This window comes from Tamandua tetradactyla, chromosome 3 (genome assembly GCF_023851605.1).
Source record: "Tamandua tetradactyla isolate mTamTet1 chromosome 3, mTamTet1.pri, whole genome shotgun sequence".
Lineage (NCBI taxonomy): Eukaryota > Metazoa > Chordata > Mammalia > Pilosa > Myrmecophagidae > Tamandua > Tamandua tetradactyla.
This window is the reverse complement of record NC_135329.1, coordinates 84477050-84495931: the sequence shown is the minus strand read 5'-3', so window position 1 is coordinate 84495931 and position 18882 is coordinate 84477050. Positions and strand designations below refer to the sequence as shown.

The window sequence follows — 18882 nt, the reverse complement described above, 5'->3', positions numbered from 1 at the left end:
TTATTGCCCGTTTGGGTTTGTCTGTAAATTAGTATTTATGTTCTTGGCCCACTTTCCTAAGGGACTGCTTGTGTTTTTCTTATTGATTTATTAACTCCTGTATCCTTCTGGACGGTAGTCTTATAAGTTGCAGGTCACTCATTTTTTCCACTTGATCTTTGTATCCTAAATTCTGTATCACACAGAATTTGAAAATGATCTTTTCCCAATGCTTTGTAAAACAATTTGAAATTATTACTTCAAATTTACTAGCTGGAGACTAAAATGTCTACCTCACCTTGCATTATTCTTTTTGTTTAGTGGGTCAACAACCTGGAAGTTGATAGCAGATACAATTCGTGGCCTTCTACTTTACAAGAGTTGCTTAGACCTACCTTTCCTGGTGTTATCCGGCAGATCAGAAAAAACTTACATAACATGGTAAGTTAAGTAAATCTTCCTCTGTTGTCTGGTCATGAACTCTCCCTTGCCCCTCTTCTCCCTTACTTTTTCTCATATTTAGAACGCTCACTTCTCTCCTTTACTAGCTGTCTTACCACCCTACATCTCCCGATATGGTCTTTTGTCCTGCTCTCATTTCAAACTGGAAGAGTTTGGTTGTGTCCTGATCAATTTTTAGAGCCATGAGCTATTGTAGCAGCAGCACAGCCTCCATGGTGCCAGAGTCCATAAAGTGAAGGTCTAGCCTGTGTTGTCCTTGTTTTAAGTTTGTCTTTTTATTCCCAAGAAGTGTTGTGCTCCTGTTCTTTTTTTTAATATCTTAATCACTTATATTTAGTAGCTCAAAGTGTAGTACCTTGTCTTTTTGTCAACTCTTGTTATTCCTTATTTTGCTGTTAAACATAGAGTGAAGACCAGTCTTTGTTGGCCCCCTGTATCCCTCTGCTTTCTTTCTCTTCCTTGCATAGCTGGTGACAGGTTAGGGCCAAGGTCACCTTCCTCAACACATGTGGAGAAATCTCTGCACTCTGTGTATTTTTCTTCTTATTTCTGAAAACTCTTTTTTCTTTCCCAGTCAAAATTTCGATCATTTCTTCTCTTCCTTGCTTCATCTGAACTTCATTAGATAGGATTTGTGAAATTGCTTAGCACATAGTGAGTGCCCAGTAAGTGATAGCTAATATTTTGGAGTCTAAGAATTTGGATTTGTTGTAAATGTTCAGAGATCCTTTAAGAAATGAATGCACAAAAAGGTACTCTCCATTTTTGAAGGTGAGAGAGTTGATAAGACTTGTTTTTTATTTGGTATAGTAGAAGCATTAGGGGCCAGCAATCAGCTGTTCTCAGGCAATTAGCTAAGACCAAGAGAAGATGACAGCATTTCAGGATCACATTCCTTGCATATAAAGTGAAGGTCGCTTCTATTTGTATAGCTCTTTTGTTATGTCACGCGAGAGTAGCTAGAAAAAACATGTCTTCAAGTCCAGAGACCAGTAGCTTTTTATTTGGCCTGGTGACATTTGAATAAACATCATTTCATGTGTTCTTTTCCATTCCACTCCTCCCTTCACAGGTTTTCATAGTTGATCCTGCTCATGAAACCACAGCAGAACTGATTAACACAGCTGAAATGTTCCTCAGTAATCATATACCACTAAGGTAACACTGATATTGATCTGATGATATTTCTGGTTTAGCTGAGGTTTTGTCATTCTTAAATGATAGTCTGGTAGCTACTGAATTGTGGGATAATTAATAGTGGGGATTGTTAATGGCAGTTTTATCTTTTGCTCCATATGAAGCCAGTTATCTTTTGGTTTAGAATATTTGATTTTCAATGAATAGAAGCTTACCACCATTGAATTATTAATAAATGTAAAAGTAGTTTGTGGTCTCAGCTTGCTTCCCAATGAACAGGAATTTTTCTGAGTGTCACAAAACCTAGTCCACTTTCAGTGGATATACCAAATTTTGCCAGTAGCTTCAGTTAAGGAATAAATGTGCATGCAGCCTTTGTAGGTACAGTTAGGCACATTTATTTCACTTGGGTTGCCAGAGCTACCAACAGGGGACTTGAGTAGCTGTTTCCACTGTTCCCTTCAAGAAACAGTTTTTTTAGAAGGTTTTATATATAAATGTTAAGATATTTTTACTTACATTCTGAATAAGATCTGGTAATTTTACGTGTTGTTCAAATTTAAATTCTTAGAGAAACCTGAAAATAAAGAAGAAAATAACTTTTTAGCTAATAAATGCTACTATGTGCTCCATGCCCAGCCCCTGAGCTAAGTGTTATGGGTAATATATATGTCACATCCCTACCTTCTTGGAGAAAGTACTCTGCATACTTGGCAAACACTCTGAAAAAAAATTAAATTAAATTAAAAAAAGAAGGTGTTTGATCAAGTGCTCTTTTGTAAGTGCTTTGGGATTTTAGGGAAACAAGATCATAGACTAAGATAGGAAGGAAGGACAAAGTGTCCTAGAAAAATTGGATTTGAAGAAAACCGAGAGCTTTGATTACTGGAAAAGCAGAGATTTTGAGTCTAATAATATTTTTCCTTCAGAATCTGAATACTTCCTAGTTGGGAATAAACTGCTGGATTATAACCAGAAACATCTTTTAATAAAAAGGGAAGGATCAGAAGACGTTTTTTCCTGGTACATGGTGGGCACAAATGAAATATTTTTGGAAAGTGTATTCAGAGGCAAAAGAGAGGATGTGGGTTTTCAAATGGAAAAGGTCCTTAGATTCTTAGGCAAAAAAAGGCATATGAATTGTTGGTGGAAAGGCCCAAGGCAAGTTGGCTGTTATTTTACTCTGGATTGTATTTTAGGATAAAGAATTTCCTCTGTGTGTGTAATGATATAGATTGCATATTTTGTTTTTTGTTTTTGTTTTTTATTTTCCTGAAAGCTTATACTGTAGATTTATCCTAGTCTTCTTGATATCCATAGCATAGTGATTCTTGAGGAGTGGAGAAGAAAAATGCATTCCAGTTTGAGTTCAACCTCTTGATGGTTATTTGCAGATGCGTTAATATTCATGTACTACTGTATAGTCTGGGCTATATTTCATTTGAAAGTGTAGTTCAGACTGAAATATTTTTAATAGGACTTGGAGCTAGCTCTACTGTGGCATTTTATCTGTAGAGGTTATTTCCTGGTCAAAAAGTAAGATAGGTTTAATGAAAATTACTCCGGATCCACTCCTGGGTATATTCTCAAGTCAACTAAAAACATATGTCTATACCAGCACTTATACACAAATGTTCACAGTAGCAGTTTTCATAATAGCCAAAATGTGGAAACAAACCAAATATCCATCAACTGATGAACTGTCAAAAGAAATTTGGTATAGTCATACAATGTAATATAGTTTAGCCATAAAAAGAATGAAGTTCCGATAACTTGTTACAACATAGATGAATCTTGAAAACGTTATGGTAAGCGAAAGAAGCCAATTTCAAAAAGACCTGTACTGTATGATTCCATTTACAGTAAATGTCCAGAATAGGCAAATTCATAGAGACTGAAAGTAGATTAGTAGTTGCCCAGAGCTGGAGGGAGGAGGCAATAAGGATTGACTGAAAAGATATGAGGTTTCTTTTTGGCATAGACATGGCCTGTGAATCAAATAGTGGTGATGATTGCATAATGTTTTGAATATACTGAAAACCTCTAAATTGTACACTTTAAACAAATGAATTTTTTAAAATATTTTTATTGAGATAGCTCCATGTACCATACAGTCCAGCCACAGTACATGATCAGTGGTTCACAATATAATCACATAGTTTAAACAAATGAATTTTATGGTATGTAAATTATATCTCAATTTTTAAACACTGAAAAAAAAAAAAGGATTTTAAAAACTGTCCTTTCCCTATCACCACCCCCCAATTACTTCAGAATTACTCTTAAATCATCCATAAAGTACGTATGGCTTTATTTATGTCATAACCTCCTGATTGACGTTTCTTCATTTAACCCTGAGATAAAGTACCACACTTATGTTTGGTAACTACATTGTGCAAAACCTCAAAACACACACACACAAGCACATGTTGAACTGCAAAGAGTTTGATGACAGTGTTTGTATGCCAAAATGTTTTCAGGAAACAGGGCTAAGTGAAAGAAGAGCAGCCTTGGATCACTCATCCCTTATTTTCTGGTTAAAACAGGGTTTCTTTTTCTCTTTTTGGATTCTCATCCCTCCTCTTTAAAAAAAGAAAAGAAAATCCTAAACACATACAGTTGTGATCAAATAAGTATGATGTGGCTCTATTGTATTACCTTCACATTTTCAGAAATTGTTTAGGAAAGTTGGAGTAATGTCTCAATTCGAAAGAAAAAAGCAGCATCTGGTATAATAAATCTAAATAGCTGTATCTTTTGTGGTTGGATAAATCAGGAATGACTCTGTGACCTATGGAAAGCATCTTCTAATAGGACCAAAAGTAAGACAAGGCTTTTGGGTTGTGAGAATTTCCTTTTAAGTATCAGGTTATTATTATTATTTTTTAAATGCCAGTACTGCCTGTGAAGATTACACAGTGAATTACTTTATTTGATGAGCCGCTTCCTTACCCACGTGTGCCACTGGCTTTCATTTAAGGACCCAGACAGTAGTTAGTCCTGGCGAGGTTTCTGTCCTTTTCTTCTCGGGGAGCTATTACAGTACAGCGGAGTGCCCGCACACCGAGTTGGCCTGGCCATTCAGGTCCTGAGGCCAGCAGTGGTGGTCTGAGGAAAGCCGTTCATTTATCTGCACCGCATTGACTCATCTGAGAAAGATGATAACCTAACTTTCCAGCCTCACAGCTCCGGAGACTTGAAAGAGCTCCAAAAAGTTATGAAAGGTTAGAAAGCCTAATGCAAAGCGCTGATATTGTCATTTAGAAAATCCTTATTACTAAATTTCTTTCTAATCAAATACCTGACAATTTTTATTTTTTGGTCAGATATGATTTTTGCCATGTTCATTGAATGTAAGATCTTTGTTTCATCTACCAAATACTTTCTGTTCAAAACTATTTGCCTTGGCTCTTTTAATGTTTTAAAATATACCATAGACAATGAATAGTATATGAAACAAATGTTTTATTTTAAAATGTTAAAAAAAAGTTATGCAGAAAATACTAATATAACTACCATCCAGGTTAAGAAGGAGAACATTTTCAGAACTGGGAATCCACAAATGTGCCCTTTCCTACTTTCCCTTTATACAAGATAACCGCTATTCTGATTTGTTTGGTAATTATTCTTTTCCATTTTTAAAAATCATTTTTCTACTTGTGTCTACTTTTTTTCAATTTTATTGACATATATTCACACACCACACAAGCCATCTAAAGTATACAATCACTGACTCATGGTATCATCACATAGTTATGCAGAAATCCTCATGATCAATTTTAGAACATTTTCATTACTCCGAAACAGGAGTAAGAATAAAAAATAATAACCTAAATCCTCCCATAACCCTTTTTCTCCCCTATTATTGTGTTGGTGTTAACCATAGTCCATAGTTTGCAATAGCTATGTTTTTTCCCATATACCTCTCTATTTCTATTATTATTATTATTATTTTACATCTGTAGTAGTTCATGCAAGAATGTATTTACATACATGACTTTAAACACCACTTTCAATCAGTCGTTTTTCTATCTGTGTATACTTTTGGGGTTTAGTTTACCTGGCTTTGAGCTTTAAATAAATGGAATTGAACTGTCTCTATTTGGGTAACTTCAGTTTGACATATGTGAGACTCTTTTGTGTTTGTGCATAGTTTTTCCTTTTCACTGCTGCAAAATAGTGTATTATATGAATATAATACACTTTTTCCGTTTGGTTATGGGAAATTTTGTTTTCCCAGTTTTCGGTTTCTATCAGCAGTGCTATTCCAAATAGTCTTGTCCATCTTCCCGGGCACATGCGCCAGATTAAGTGTGGACCTCCATGTGAACTAGGTCCTGTGGAGAGTACAAGGTAATGCTCAATTGTTTCCCAAAGTGGCTGTACCTCTCTGAACCTCACCAGCAGGGTCTGAACGTTAAATTACTCCACCTTCTTATCAGCACTGGGGTATTGTCCAGCTGAATGAGAGCCACTGTTTTATATCACAAATTCTAAGGTTCACATTACAGAAGATAAAGAAATCAAGAGTTAATAATTTTCCTAATATATTTTATTTAATCTAATATCCCAAATAGCATCATTTCAACTTAAATCAACATAAAAATATTAGTCAGATATTTTAGCCTTCAAAATCCATTGTATGTTTTAAACTTGAAGTTTACATCAATTTGGACTAGCTATATTTTAGTGCTCAGTAGCCACAGATGACAATGTTCATTATAGTGGCCAATCTGTAGATTTTATTCATATAACATTTAAAATTTAATGCAATTGAGGGTACACAGATGGTTCAGTGGTAGAATGCTTGCCTTCCATGCAGGAGACCTGGGTGCAATTCCTGGATCACATACCCCCCCCAAAAAAAAACCCAGAAAAAGTTAATGCAATTTAACCTTAGTTAGAGTTTTTTGCTGAAGAACAGTAGTAAATCTTTTTTGCTTCCCATTTACCTATGATTTTCATATTGCCAGTGTTTAATCTCAAATCCCCTTTTCTGTATATTTTTATCTTTTGTAAATTCTCATTTTACTTAGAACATTATGTAGTAATTTTTGTTTTAAAACAGATCAAAACATCCACTTAAAATTTAGCAACATCCTTCATATCAGTAAAAGAATCTTTTCATGATATAGAAACAGTTAATAACAAAAGTCCAAGTCCCCTCCCCCCCACCAAAAAAAAAATAGCCTGAGTCATCTTTGAGAGTCTTCATTTTTATTTTGTAAGTGGTATATGCTGTTTGTTATCAGCCATGTTAGAGTAGGATATGAACTTTGCTTTCTACTAATGGTGGTTTTCCTCTATCAGCTACAATACTCGGGTGGGGTACAGATTATCATTCATTCTAATAGGTTGTGTTCTTTGGAATAAGTTTCTTTTTCTTCTTTTTCCCTCCTCCCTCCCAGAATTGGCTTAATCTTTGTGGTTAATGACTCTGAAGATGTTGATGGGATGCAGGATGCTGGAGTGGCTGTTCTTAGAGCATATAATTATGTCGCCCAAGAAGTAGATGATTATCATGCCTTCCAAACGCTGACAAATGTATGTTTTGTTTAAAATGACAATGTTGTAATCTAATTTGCTCTGTAAAGCAATGTATAGTAAGAGGATTCTATATTTCTATAAAGAGAAAATGTAAAGTAAATTCTTTCACACCAAGTTCATGTTTTGGATTTCTGGGGTCAACTTTCCTTTAGCAATTCATTAAAATTAACATTAGATCACTGCAATTTCAGCTAAGCCAAATTGCCTTGAGAACACTGCTAGTGTATCTTGGTCTTTTGTGTCTTGATGATTTGAAAGTTGATGCATTTTGGTATATGTGATGATATCCTTTTTTTACTTGTTTAAAATATATGTTCCTTGTTTTTGATTTGAGCCCATCATCTGCTTTTCTGATGAGGGTTTAGTTTAATATTAAGTCATAAAATTCTTACTGAGAAACTCTGATTTCCCTATTTTAATTGGAAACTCTGAAATGCTTATATTGTTTGTATATTTAATGTATTCATTTGCTCAAAATTCAACAAGAGCTTTCTCTATTTTCTTTTTTTATACTTTGAATATAAAAAACTTTTTTTATACTTTGAATATTAAAAAAATATATAAAAAGTTACTTCTTTTGTTTACAGATCAGTGGTACCTATTTTAAAACCATCTTTAAAGTAATTTGCTTTCACCCCTTATATATGTATTTTAAATTTAAGCCTTTCGTTTTGAAATAAGTTCAAACTTAGAGAACAGTTGTAAAAATAATACAAACCCCACACAGAGAACTCCAACATACCCCCACCCCCAGATACCCAGATCTACCAAGTTTAACATTTTGCCACTTTTGCTGAATCAGTCTGTCTGTCCACATGTCTATCAATCCATCATCATTTGTCTTCTATCAATCTTCTGAAAATTTGAGGGCAGGTTGCATATATCATAGTCTGGAACACAACGCTTCCTAAGAATGATATTCACTTATATTTACCTTAAGTGCAGTTAACACTTCAAGTGGAAAAAATTTAACATTGTTACAAAGCTTAAAAATTCTATATTCCAATTTTTTTATAACCCTGTAATGTCCAGTATAAGGTATTCCATTTAATTGCCATTATTTCCTTAGTTTTTTCTTTCTTCATTTGTAACTGTGGAAAAACACATATGCAAGCTACATTGTCCTTTTCCAACCCCTCCCAAGCACACCATTCAGTTTACCACTTGAGAACTTTGTTGTGTTCATTGGTTAACAGATTCAACTGGGCAATTTTTGTTCATTAAACTGCTTGCTTATTTTTTTGGGTTATGAAAGTCTGCATATGCCAGGGCTGATACTAGTTGCAGGGGCTACAAAGAGTAGTAAGACGTCACCCCTTTTCAAATCTAGTTGGGGGGACACATGAAACACCAATTTAATACTGTCTGCCAAGGTAGCAGGGGACCTCCCTCCACCTGAGTGAGGTGGTCATGGAGTGGGAAATGGTCCCACCTCAGTCCAGCAGGGAGCATAAGAGTCTGTTGGACAATAACTCCAGACCAGATGTAGTTGATTCCGCATCATTAGCATGGCTGGAGCCCATACTGGGAGAATTGAGTGGGAACGTGGGAGCCTAGTTGTGGAGGGCATTATGGGCTTGGCATTCAGGCTTAAACTTTGATCTCTAGGCAGTGCTGAGCAGAAAGAAGCAGGGGGCAGGGATCATACTCGGATTTTTAAAAGTCGTTCCGATGGAGTGCGTCTTGGGAAAAGAAGGTGGCAGGGGTACCAGCTGTTGAGCTGTTGCCCTGCTCTCCATGAGAAGTAACGGTGAAGGTAATTATCAGCAAGGCTATAGAGAATGAATGGTTCAAAGGAGCTGCCAGTGATAATTAATGATTTCAAGTCTGTTATATAATGTTTTTCTTTCCCCCTGATGATCAGCTTTGTGTGTTTCTTTGATGAAACGATAATATAAGTTTTCGTTTCTTACTGTTTATTTTTAATTGTAAAAGTAATATATGCTCATTCAGTGTTTCATTAAGTGTCTCTGTCTTTCCTTTCTCCTTGCCCTTATTATATTCATTAAAGGTAGCCACTTTTAAAAGGCTGTCTTTTTTCCTTCTGGATGTTTGCGCATATCCAGATGAAATTTTATTGTCTTTTGGTTTTGGTCTGTTTTAAGAAATGGACTATGCCATATGTATTTTGCAGTCTCCCCCCCACGTCCCCCCAACTGTCATGGATGTGAGCTCTTATTTCAGGGATTTCTTGTACATATTCACATGTTTCTTACGTTAACGCACTTTTGGATTTAATGTGCCCATGGATTGTTTGGGTCATTTTAAAAGATTTATTTTCTAATCTGAGAAGGAGCCTTAAGGAGGACTGTGGAAATGGGAGAATTGCTTGCCCTGCTTGACCTTTTAAGGAAAATAGCTATGTATTCCTTGACTCTCAGGAATCTTTTGTAATAAAGAATTTAAAATATGGATTTAAAAATGTAGTTGGTGACCTGGTTTTTCTTTTGTCAGATATATAACAAGGTGAGGACTGGAGAAACGGTGAAAGTTAAACACGTGGTCAGTGTCCTGGAGAACAAGTATTCAAATGTCGAAGTGAATAGCATTTTGGGGATTGATTCAGCTTATGACCAGAATCGGAAGGTAAAAGACTTTGGCACACTTCCTTGTACTGCAGTTTTTTCTTTCCTTACCTCTCTTCTTTTCTGATTGTTGCTGTTATTGATAATGCTTTAGGTACTCACATTAAAAAATCGAGAAACCAGATCACTTCTCAGGATTTGAAAATATGTTTATATTCCACTTGTGATGATATCACTTATTTTTAGTGGCATATTAACATTAAATTGAAAGTTTAGTTTTTTTAAGGCAATGATGTATGAAGCATGTTCTAGATACAATTCATAAGAAGTATATGATATACAACTTAATAAGTATCATTTTGTTTTTTTAATTTAAGAATGGAAATGTATTAAGAAATGCAATGACCAAAATGAGAAAGTATGGTATTAATGATACAGGGAAATATTTTAGAATTTTTAATTTGAAACTCCCTGTTTTTTTGTTAACATTTAAATACAGTAAATGACTTTTCTCTGTTGCAGTCAGGTATAGTAGGTCATCTCATTGAAAATACATGTTATGTTTCTGAAATTATACATTATTTTAACTTAAACATATAAATATGTATTTATCTGCCAACTCTTTTTTCAATGGAAAACAATGCCTTTGGTTCGTGTTTGCGGCTCTTATAAATACACTCATAATGAATTGTTTTTAATTTCTCTTTCATCTGAATACAGAATCTTTCTAGATTTTTATAATTTCCCTCCCAAGTCATTTATCGTTGTCTTACCCACACTTAATTGAGTATCACTTGGTTTTATCTGCTCACCTTTTTTGAGTTTTCCCAGTTATTCAGCTTTGTTTTCTTTGGAAAAACAACTTTTTCTTTTTGCACTCATATTTTACTGGTTTATATAACATTAAATTAGGTATTTCTACTACCAGAAGCAATTGATGTTGAAACAGATGCTACTGATCCTTGCTAAGCTTGTGCTCCATCTGGGGAGCAGACACGGGTGAGCATCCCAGAGAGCAGCACCCAGCTTCAGATTTAATATAAATTTTGGGTAATCCGGTAATTTGGTCAAATGGAGATTAAGAAAATCTGCTTCTATAAGTCAGTCCTGGTTTTAGAGGAACTAAAAAAAACAAAGTATAAAAACAATATGAGAAATATCTGAAATACTGTAGAATAAAATAATGTGAACTACATCAAGGTTTTAGTTTTAAACACATGGAATAGTACTGGATGACTGCAGTCTAGCCCTGACACTAGAAAGTTCAACAAACTGTGACGACTATTCTCTGTGAGTTGGGGGGAGACAAAAAAAAATGTGAGCGGTCAGGTTTTAGCGAACAGTGGAGGGTATGAAAGTTTACATTTTGTCTGTGGAGATAATGGAAGAGTGAGGGGTTCCTTTGCTAGCTTGGGGACAAGATGACTGGTGAAAGCCTCCTAGAGGGATGACATCTGAATGCCTTGGGAATTACCTTTTTAGAGACAAGTGTGATATATGTACTAAAAAAAGAAAATCCTAAGATTTATTATACATGTAAATTTGATGAGTACAAAACTAATTAAAGTACTGGCTCTACACTACTGCTATTTATACCAGAAGCTGATAGATCTGAGAGGAGGCAGCATGTCTGCCTTTCTCCTCTTTTTTGTCTTCCTGTTTTTAATTCTGTGCTTTAGTTTTAAATCTGCTTTGTCTGAGGTATATTAAGTCTGGTTCTGGAATTTTAGCTGTTTATGAGATTTCAGTTTCCTGGAGAGTGGTTGCATTATAACAGCCTTTTGTTCAGTTAATCTGGTGTTTAAAATAAAGTATATTATATTGATGTGGGTGCCTACTGATTTCTCAGATTGACAGAGACAACAAGAGAAGTACTCTATAGAGAAAGAATAAGTGAAATTAGAGAAAAAAGCAGAGCCACTTTGGTAATACCGAGGACTTGAAGGAATTCATGAAATTTTCTGTTTCACATTCGGAAAAAGCTTAGCTCTTATTTTCTCTCATCCTATTGAAGAAAATGCACTAGTAGCACTTTCATTGTGGAACGTTGCAATGTCAAAAGTATCTGCTTGAACAAAATTGAATAGACTGGACAAAATTGGGGAGAGGGTTTTTTTACACGTGTTTTCTGGTTTGAAATTTTTGCTTTGCTGAAGAATCAAGTGGAAGAACAGACTAAGCTCCTCATTGGTTTTCAGCCTGTGCCATTTCCTCATCTGCAGTGATTAGAGGCTCTTCCCTGTATAACCAGATAATATTATTTGAATTTAAGCTGTTTATTTTTCTGGCTACTTGAGTATTCTTAAGGTGAGCATGTTGAGAAGATCTCCAGAAGTCCTAAGAATGTAATGATTATTAAGATTTTTTTTTTTTTTTGCATGGGCAGGCACTGGTGATAAGATTTTTAAAACCGCAAATGCTTTGCCCCACACAAAAAAGCCTAAGAGAAGGAATTATTTTGAAATAGCTTAATAGAAAGACTGACGACTTTTAGCAGATGTCAACGTACTTTGTCTTTGCCTTTTAGAATAAATCTGAAGTGACTGTATCTTTGTATCTGAAAGTAGTAATTATTTCTAAAACTAGGTAGTACAATTAAAGTAGAATCTAAACCAAAGATAACTTATCTGATAGGTGTATATTTTAAATCTTTCAAATTCAGTAGCAGTATGAATCTTTTCTATCATGTACACAGAAACATTTGCATTTGACATACTGACTTTGAGATCTTGTTAATCTTAATTGTCAATTTGTGGCTTATTCATTCATAAGACTGCCTGTGATTAGTACTAGTTTATTATTTAGTGTTTTTAGTGATCAGTTGATGAGAAAATCCTCACATGTGATTTTTAAGTTTAGATCTTTGATAATTAGCCTGCGTTCTGCTATTTGGTCTTTTCATACTGTTCTCCAAGCAACTAAAAGGAAAGTTTACAGTCATTCCTCTCCCCCACCCCCACTCCTGACTTTCACTCATTCCCTTTCCACTGAAAACACCTTTTATGTATTTGTTAAGGTTGCTTAGTGTTTTGTTTTTTGATTGATTGAAGAGGGATAGTTTTAAGAGTTCAAATTATATTAAAATTGAGTTTCTATGAAATAGTTGAAATTTTAGTAAACATCATTAGTATGGTAAGGATTTGGGGCATATAAATGAAAGATTTTTAAACAACGATGTAGAGAAATGATTGTAATTACCTAAAAGGCCCTTTGGCTGTGCCATATTATTTCCCATGAGATAAATCACACCTTTGTTTATTACTGTGGGTAGAGCTGATTAGAAACTAAGCAGTCTTTTAATGATGACTGGTCTTAGTTACCCAGTTGAAGTACTTTTCTATTTGTCCTGTATTAAAAAGTGTATAATTATATCCTGCTATTTTCAGAAAATATCAGTTACAAGGTGGTTAACAATTTTTTAAAATTTTAATTTTTAAAATAAAAAATGAACTCTTTACATCTCAGATGATAACATATTTTCTACTCCAAAAAGTTAGTTTTGGGTCTATGATTGAAATCTGAGGGGGCAACTACCTATGTTGACAGTCCAAGGAAATCATCCATCTCAGATCCTTTGCTAATTTTTTTGCCCTGACATTTTATTGTCTAGGAACCCTTTGCACTGAAGAAGGAAATGATGTGGTTTAGTGTATTATAAAGCAAAGTTTGAGGCTTTTCCATAACCTTGTTTTGTTTTCTAAAGGTTTTATTCCTTTCTTAAAATGGGCCCTTATTAATTTAGAATTGGCTGTAACTGTTATATCTCAGCTGTCTACCCAGGAGCACTAATAATTGATGGTAATCTCTAGCCGGGCTGCCTATTATGATAACCCCTAGACACATGTGGCTATTTAAATTTACCTAAAATGAATTAAAATAAAAAATTCATTTCCTTAGCCATACTAGCCAATTTTCAGGTACCCAACAGCCACATGTGGTTATTGACTACTGTGTTGGACCTCTCAGAGAGATTATTTCCATCATCATAGGAAGTTTATTGGGCAGTACTGGCTATGATATATGTAGTTCATGTTTACTACCCAAGACTGCTTAAAATCAATACACACACAATCACTTCTAATTTTAAGGTTTGCTAGTATTATAAAAACTCAGTAATTTTATCTCATATTTACCAAGAAGGAAACTAACCATGTCACCTTTGATTTTTAGAAATTGCTTTAGGTTTTTCTTTTAGCAGTTGTACTTCTTGTGATTGTTATTTTTATTTATTTGTTTTTCTTTTAGAACAGACATGGAAGAAAAATATACTTTGTTCCATTTGCGTTATGAAGGGCTAAAGTCTACTAATGTGGTCCCTTGTGTTTTAGGAAGCAAGAACCTACTATCAGCAGACTGGGGTTGGTCCACTGCCTGTGGTTCTGTTCAATGGAATGCCGTTTGAAAAGGAACAGCTGGATCCCGATGAGTTAGAAACCATCACAATGCACAAAATCTTGGAGAGCACAAGCTTCTTTCAAAGAGCAGTGTATTTGGTGAGTGGCATTTCAAGGCTGATTTTTAAAGAGAAAGGTTTGGTTGACTGACTGTAATCATTTTTTATAGTCTCTGTAGTAGGTAATAAAATTCTTTAAGCATCACTGTTTTCCTTAGGCAACTATTAATGGATTTGGAGACTCACTGCAGGTTTTAAAGTATGCAGTTCAGTGGTAGCAGTTTTAACTGCTGCTAATTTCAGAGCATTATCATCACCCCATAAAGAAACCCCATACCCAGTAGTAGTCACTCCCCGTTTTCCCCACATGTAGGCCCTGGCAACCAGAACCTATTTTCTCTCTTTATGGGCATAACTATTCCAAATACTTCATATACATGCAATATGTGACCTTTTGTAATTTTGCTTATCTTTTCAAGGTTCATTCATGTAGCTATATTGGGGCTTCATTCCTTTTTTAATTTTTTAAATGTTTTATTGTGAAATATATATATTCAGAAAAGCAAAAGTTTCAAAGTGCATTTTAATAAATAGTTATAGAACAGATTTTGAATTTTGATATCGGTTACAGTTACACAATTTTAAGTTTTCCTTCTAGCTGCTCCAAGACACTGGAGACTAAAAAGAAATATCAAATAATGATTCAGTATTTTCTATTTTTTTCAATCCTAATTTCCCTATTATAACTCCTTCTTTTCCTTTGATCCTTCTCCCAATCTTTAGTGATATTTGGGTTATGCTGATTCAGACCTTTTTCACATTAAAAAGTGGATTCGACAATATGGGATAGGGGGATGGAACTGGTTGATAATCTTGGAGAGACTGGCACCTCTGGGTTCAGGAATTTTCTGGCCTGGAAACCATCTGAAGGTTTTAGGTGTCTGAAAAGTAAACTTAGTGATGCAACTTCTGTAGTATCTCAGATAAAACCCTGATGTTCTTTAGGGTTAACAGGAATAATCTTGGTTGGGGTTTGGCAAGTGTGGCAATTAGCGATATCTAACTCAAGCTTCCATAAAAATAGCCTCCTGAATAGCCTCTCAACTCTATTTGAACACTCTGAGATGATGACTTTTGTTCATCAACGTGACTTAATAAACTTTAGTTCCTAAGAACTTTTATTGATCAGATGAGCTTAACTTTCCCACCTTTTGCCCTTCCTGTAGGGTGAGCTGTCCCATGATCAGGATGTGGTGGAGTATATCATGAATCAGCCAAATGTTGTTCCACGGATCAACTCTCGGATTTTGGCAGCTGAGCGAGAGTACCTGGATTTAACAGCAACCAGTAAGGAGCATTTCAGGACAACTTTTTTGGGTTGTTGTTGTTGTTGTTTTGTATCTATATTCTATAACATGTAATCCAAGATTGTGACAAAATTTTATGTTTAAACTCACTGTACCCTTAGTTCATAATATGAGCTTTCAAATTCTTAGGTTTCCTTCAAACGAAATTAAATTATTTCTGAATAAGACATTGAAAATGGATGATTGGTGAAAAATCTTTGAAAAATATTCAGTGCCATGTCCATGCCAAATTAAACAGGCAGTGGCAGTAAGAATGGACTTCTGTTGTTGGCTTCCTTACAAGTCATGAAGCAGTTAAAGCTGTTCTCGTCATCCTGATTTTAGAATCAGTAGGCAATGATGTTGATCAATTTCTTAACTAATTTTACACTGAGAACCTAAGAATGCCTTAAAAAATGCAGCTTTATTGAGATTATGTATATGCAATAAAGCTCTTTTAAAATGTACAAGTCAGTGCTTCTTAGTTTTTACGCAAAGTCTCACCACTATCTAATTTCAGAACATTATCATTACCCGCCCCCAAAATATCATTCCCTATTCCCTGCTTCTCCTAGCTCCTGGCAACCACTAACCTGCTTTCTGTCTCTATGAATTTGCCTATTCTGGACACTTCATACAAACAAAATCTTATAGTATATGGCCTTTTGTGATAGATTTTTTTCACTTAGCATAATATTTTTAAGGTTATCCGTGTTGTAGTGTGGATCTGAACTTAATTCCTTTTATGGCCAACCAATATTCCATTCTGTGGCTGTACCACATTTAGTTTATCCATTCATCAGTTGATGTCTGTTTGGGTTGTTGCCACAGAATACCTTTTTAGGAACTACATGTGTTCATGTCAGGTGCAGTTAGTTCCTTGTGCTTCCATGGAGAGTCCTGAGCAGATACCTGGAGACGTGGTGATGTTACCATTTGACTATGAGTTATCACTTGAGGGTGAGGGTGGGGGTGGGGGAGAAGATCTGTGTAATGGTGAGGTCAGACCAAGAGTTTTCCCGGAGTATTGTATAATGAAACTGTGTGACTACTATCTCTAACTTACTTGAAGCTTGAATTTCTCTTCCTTTAGGCCGAGGGCAGTGCAACATAGCCTTATATTTGAAAAGAAGCTACTCAGAAAGTGAGCCGAGTTGTTTCTTCATAGTCAAATTTTAGCTTCTTAGTTTTAGGAGCTAAAGACAAAAACTCTTTGCCCTGAATTTTTGTTATTCCCATCATTTTTAATTAAACTGAGCGCATGGAGTACTCATGAGCAGGGAGCATGTTTGTTGATTTCCTTTCCCATGAAGTATTACAATAATGAGCTGTGAAATAATGCTAGTCCACAGGGCCTGAGGTGCAGTGTCTGCTGAGCAGAGTAGAGGCACTAGTGGAAGAGCAGCAGGCGTCCTCTCTGTCTGGTGATTGCAGCCCTGCCCTTTGTTGCGCTGGTTCTTTTATAGATGGATACTAAGTTTTAAGGCCATGGTGCCCTCTAACCCCTCCCAGTGATGCCATGGACATCTGCCTTATTTACCACGGCTTTCCTTTTCTTAGAGTACTGGCTGAAAGGCTAGTAGGAAGATGGTATCCATTGTTGAGTGCAAGAGCAGATGGGTGAATAGACGGACAGATAGACAGATGGGCAGGCAAGCTGGGTGTGGGATCAGACCCATTTGGGTGTATTAGCACAAAAGATTGGATAGGTTCCTAGAGCTGAAGACCATTTTGTAGAGAAGAAGCAATTACTGGTAGTGAAGAGCAAGTGAAAGACTTAATGGAACTGGAATTTTATTTGGAGTGATCTGAGGGAAATTGATTCATAGAGCACTTGGACACTAAATAGAAAAGGTACATATCTAAAAATAATGAAAAGGACTTTTTGTTTCTATTAAGGTAAAAAAAATTATTTTGTTAGACGTGAAAAAATAATCTGTTTTCTTATGTTTTCCTTTCTGTTCACTCTCTTTCCCCATCTCCCAAGTAGATTAGGGAAGAACTTATTCTAGTGGATGAATTTTGGAAAGGAGAGATGGAGCTAAGGGGGGTTTCTTTAGGAGATTGTTGTCCAGTTGTGATGTGATAGAAGTGGGAATAGAATAAATTTAAACCTTAAAACTGACCTGTAGGTTTGTGAGAGTTATGTGAGATGTGTAAACTGTTCATCTAGTTTGTGATGCAAAATGTGATTTATGCAGGAGGGGACATGTGAAATTGTTCAGTAAGCATGAGTCTTTGTATACATTGTACACATGCATTTTATAAATCTTGCACTATGGTCAAATCAGGTGATCAGTTGAATATTAACCTTAGATTGAACTATATTTCAATGTATTCATATATTAAGCATATTAACTATAAATCTTTTTTTTTCTTTTTCAGATAACTTCTTTGTGGATGATTATGCTAGATTTACTGTCTTGGATTTCCAAGGCAAGACTGCTGCTGTAGCCAATAGTATGAACTATTTGACAAAGAAAGGTAATCTCGTTTAGGCTTATGCTGAATTCAGCATTTTCTTTTTCTTTTTTCTTATAAAAATAGCAACAATAATTCAATATTTAGTGTGTGTTGGGAAAACGAGTCCATAATTTTCTTTCATTAATCATTTCTTATAATGTTTCAAGTCTTTATGTCTAAAAATTCAATTTTCTTTTTATAAATTTGATGAGACATTAAAGTCAAAAGGAAATATCTTTCATTGTTCAAATCAGAAAAATATGATATTTAAATGGATTAATGGATTTAGAATTGGTTTAACTTGCTGTCTTCACTATTAGGTAAAAGCTGATAGCTCTGGAAAGTCTTTTGTATTCTTTTAACTGATTTTTATGTATTGCTTTTTATTTAGAGTAAGTTTGTGAAAAGTGCTGCCCTTTCCATTGTTGATAGATCATTTTCCAAATCTGGACACTTATTCCTCATTAAAGGCAGCTATTTTTATCTGTATATATTCTTCTCCCAGCGGAATTTCTCGTTTCCCAAACATATGTATATATAGGCAATTGTTCCATTACTCCTCAAATAAATTGGTTCTGTAACTACTGTAACAATAATGGTGATATGGGAATTTCTGCTTACATTTAACCCACCCTAGAATGGCACTTAAGAAGCAGGAAAAAAAACATAGGTCATGTTAGGTAGTATTTAAAATTTTGAGTATTGAAATTAATAGACATTAATTATAGAAGTGACATTTTCTTCTCTTCTACTTTTTCCTTTACCTTTGTCTAGGAATGTCCTCCAAGGAAGTCTATGGTAACTTAAAGCTTCAGAATGTTCTATTACTTATCTTCATTATCTTATGTGATTTCAGGGATCATTATAATTCAAACTTTATTGACACTTTAATGTGATATTTCTGGAACCTGTGGGTAACAGTAGGCTATATCAGTACAGATAAATTTGATATACATTTTTGCAAAGAATTATTTCAGCAAGTTAAAAATTGATGTTTAAAGTCTTTAATGTTACTCACATGTCCAGACTT

At 35.0% G+C, this 18882-nt stretch overlaps 1 protein-coding gene across 2 annotated transcripts in view; it reads left to right on the top strand.

Annotated features, from left to right (window-relative positions):
- Positions 1 to 18882, top strand: part of UGGT1 (UDP-glucose glycoprotein glucosyltransferase 1) — a 119815-nt gene that overhangs the window by 56048 nt on the left and 44885 nt on the right. The window contains exons 14-21 of one of the 2 annotated variants that reach the window (XM_077153429.1): positions 301 to 420; positions 1514 to 1599; positions 6987 to 7122; positions 9580 to 9711; positions 13979 to 14143; positions 15270 to 15390; positions 17775 to 17873; positions 18627 to 18650. In XM_077153429.1, the coding sequence (XP_077009544.1) occupies positions 301 to 420; positions 1514 to 1599; positions 6987 to 7122; positions 9580 to 9711; positions 13979 to 14143; positions 15270 to 15390; positions 17775 to 17873; positions 18627 to 18650 (883 nt within the window). The remainder of the gene's footprint in view (positions 1 to 300; positions 421 to 1513; positions 1600 to 6986; positions 7123 to 9579; positions 9712 to 13978; positions 14144 to 15269; positions 15391 to 17774; positions 17874 to 18626; positions 18651 to 18882) is intronic. The other variant, XM_077153430.1, reaches the window with a different exon arrangement.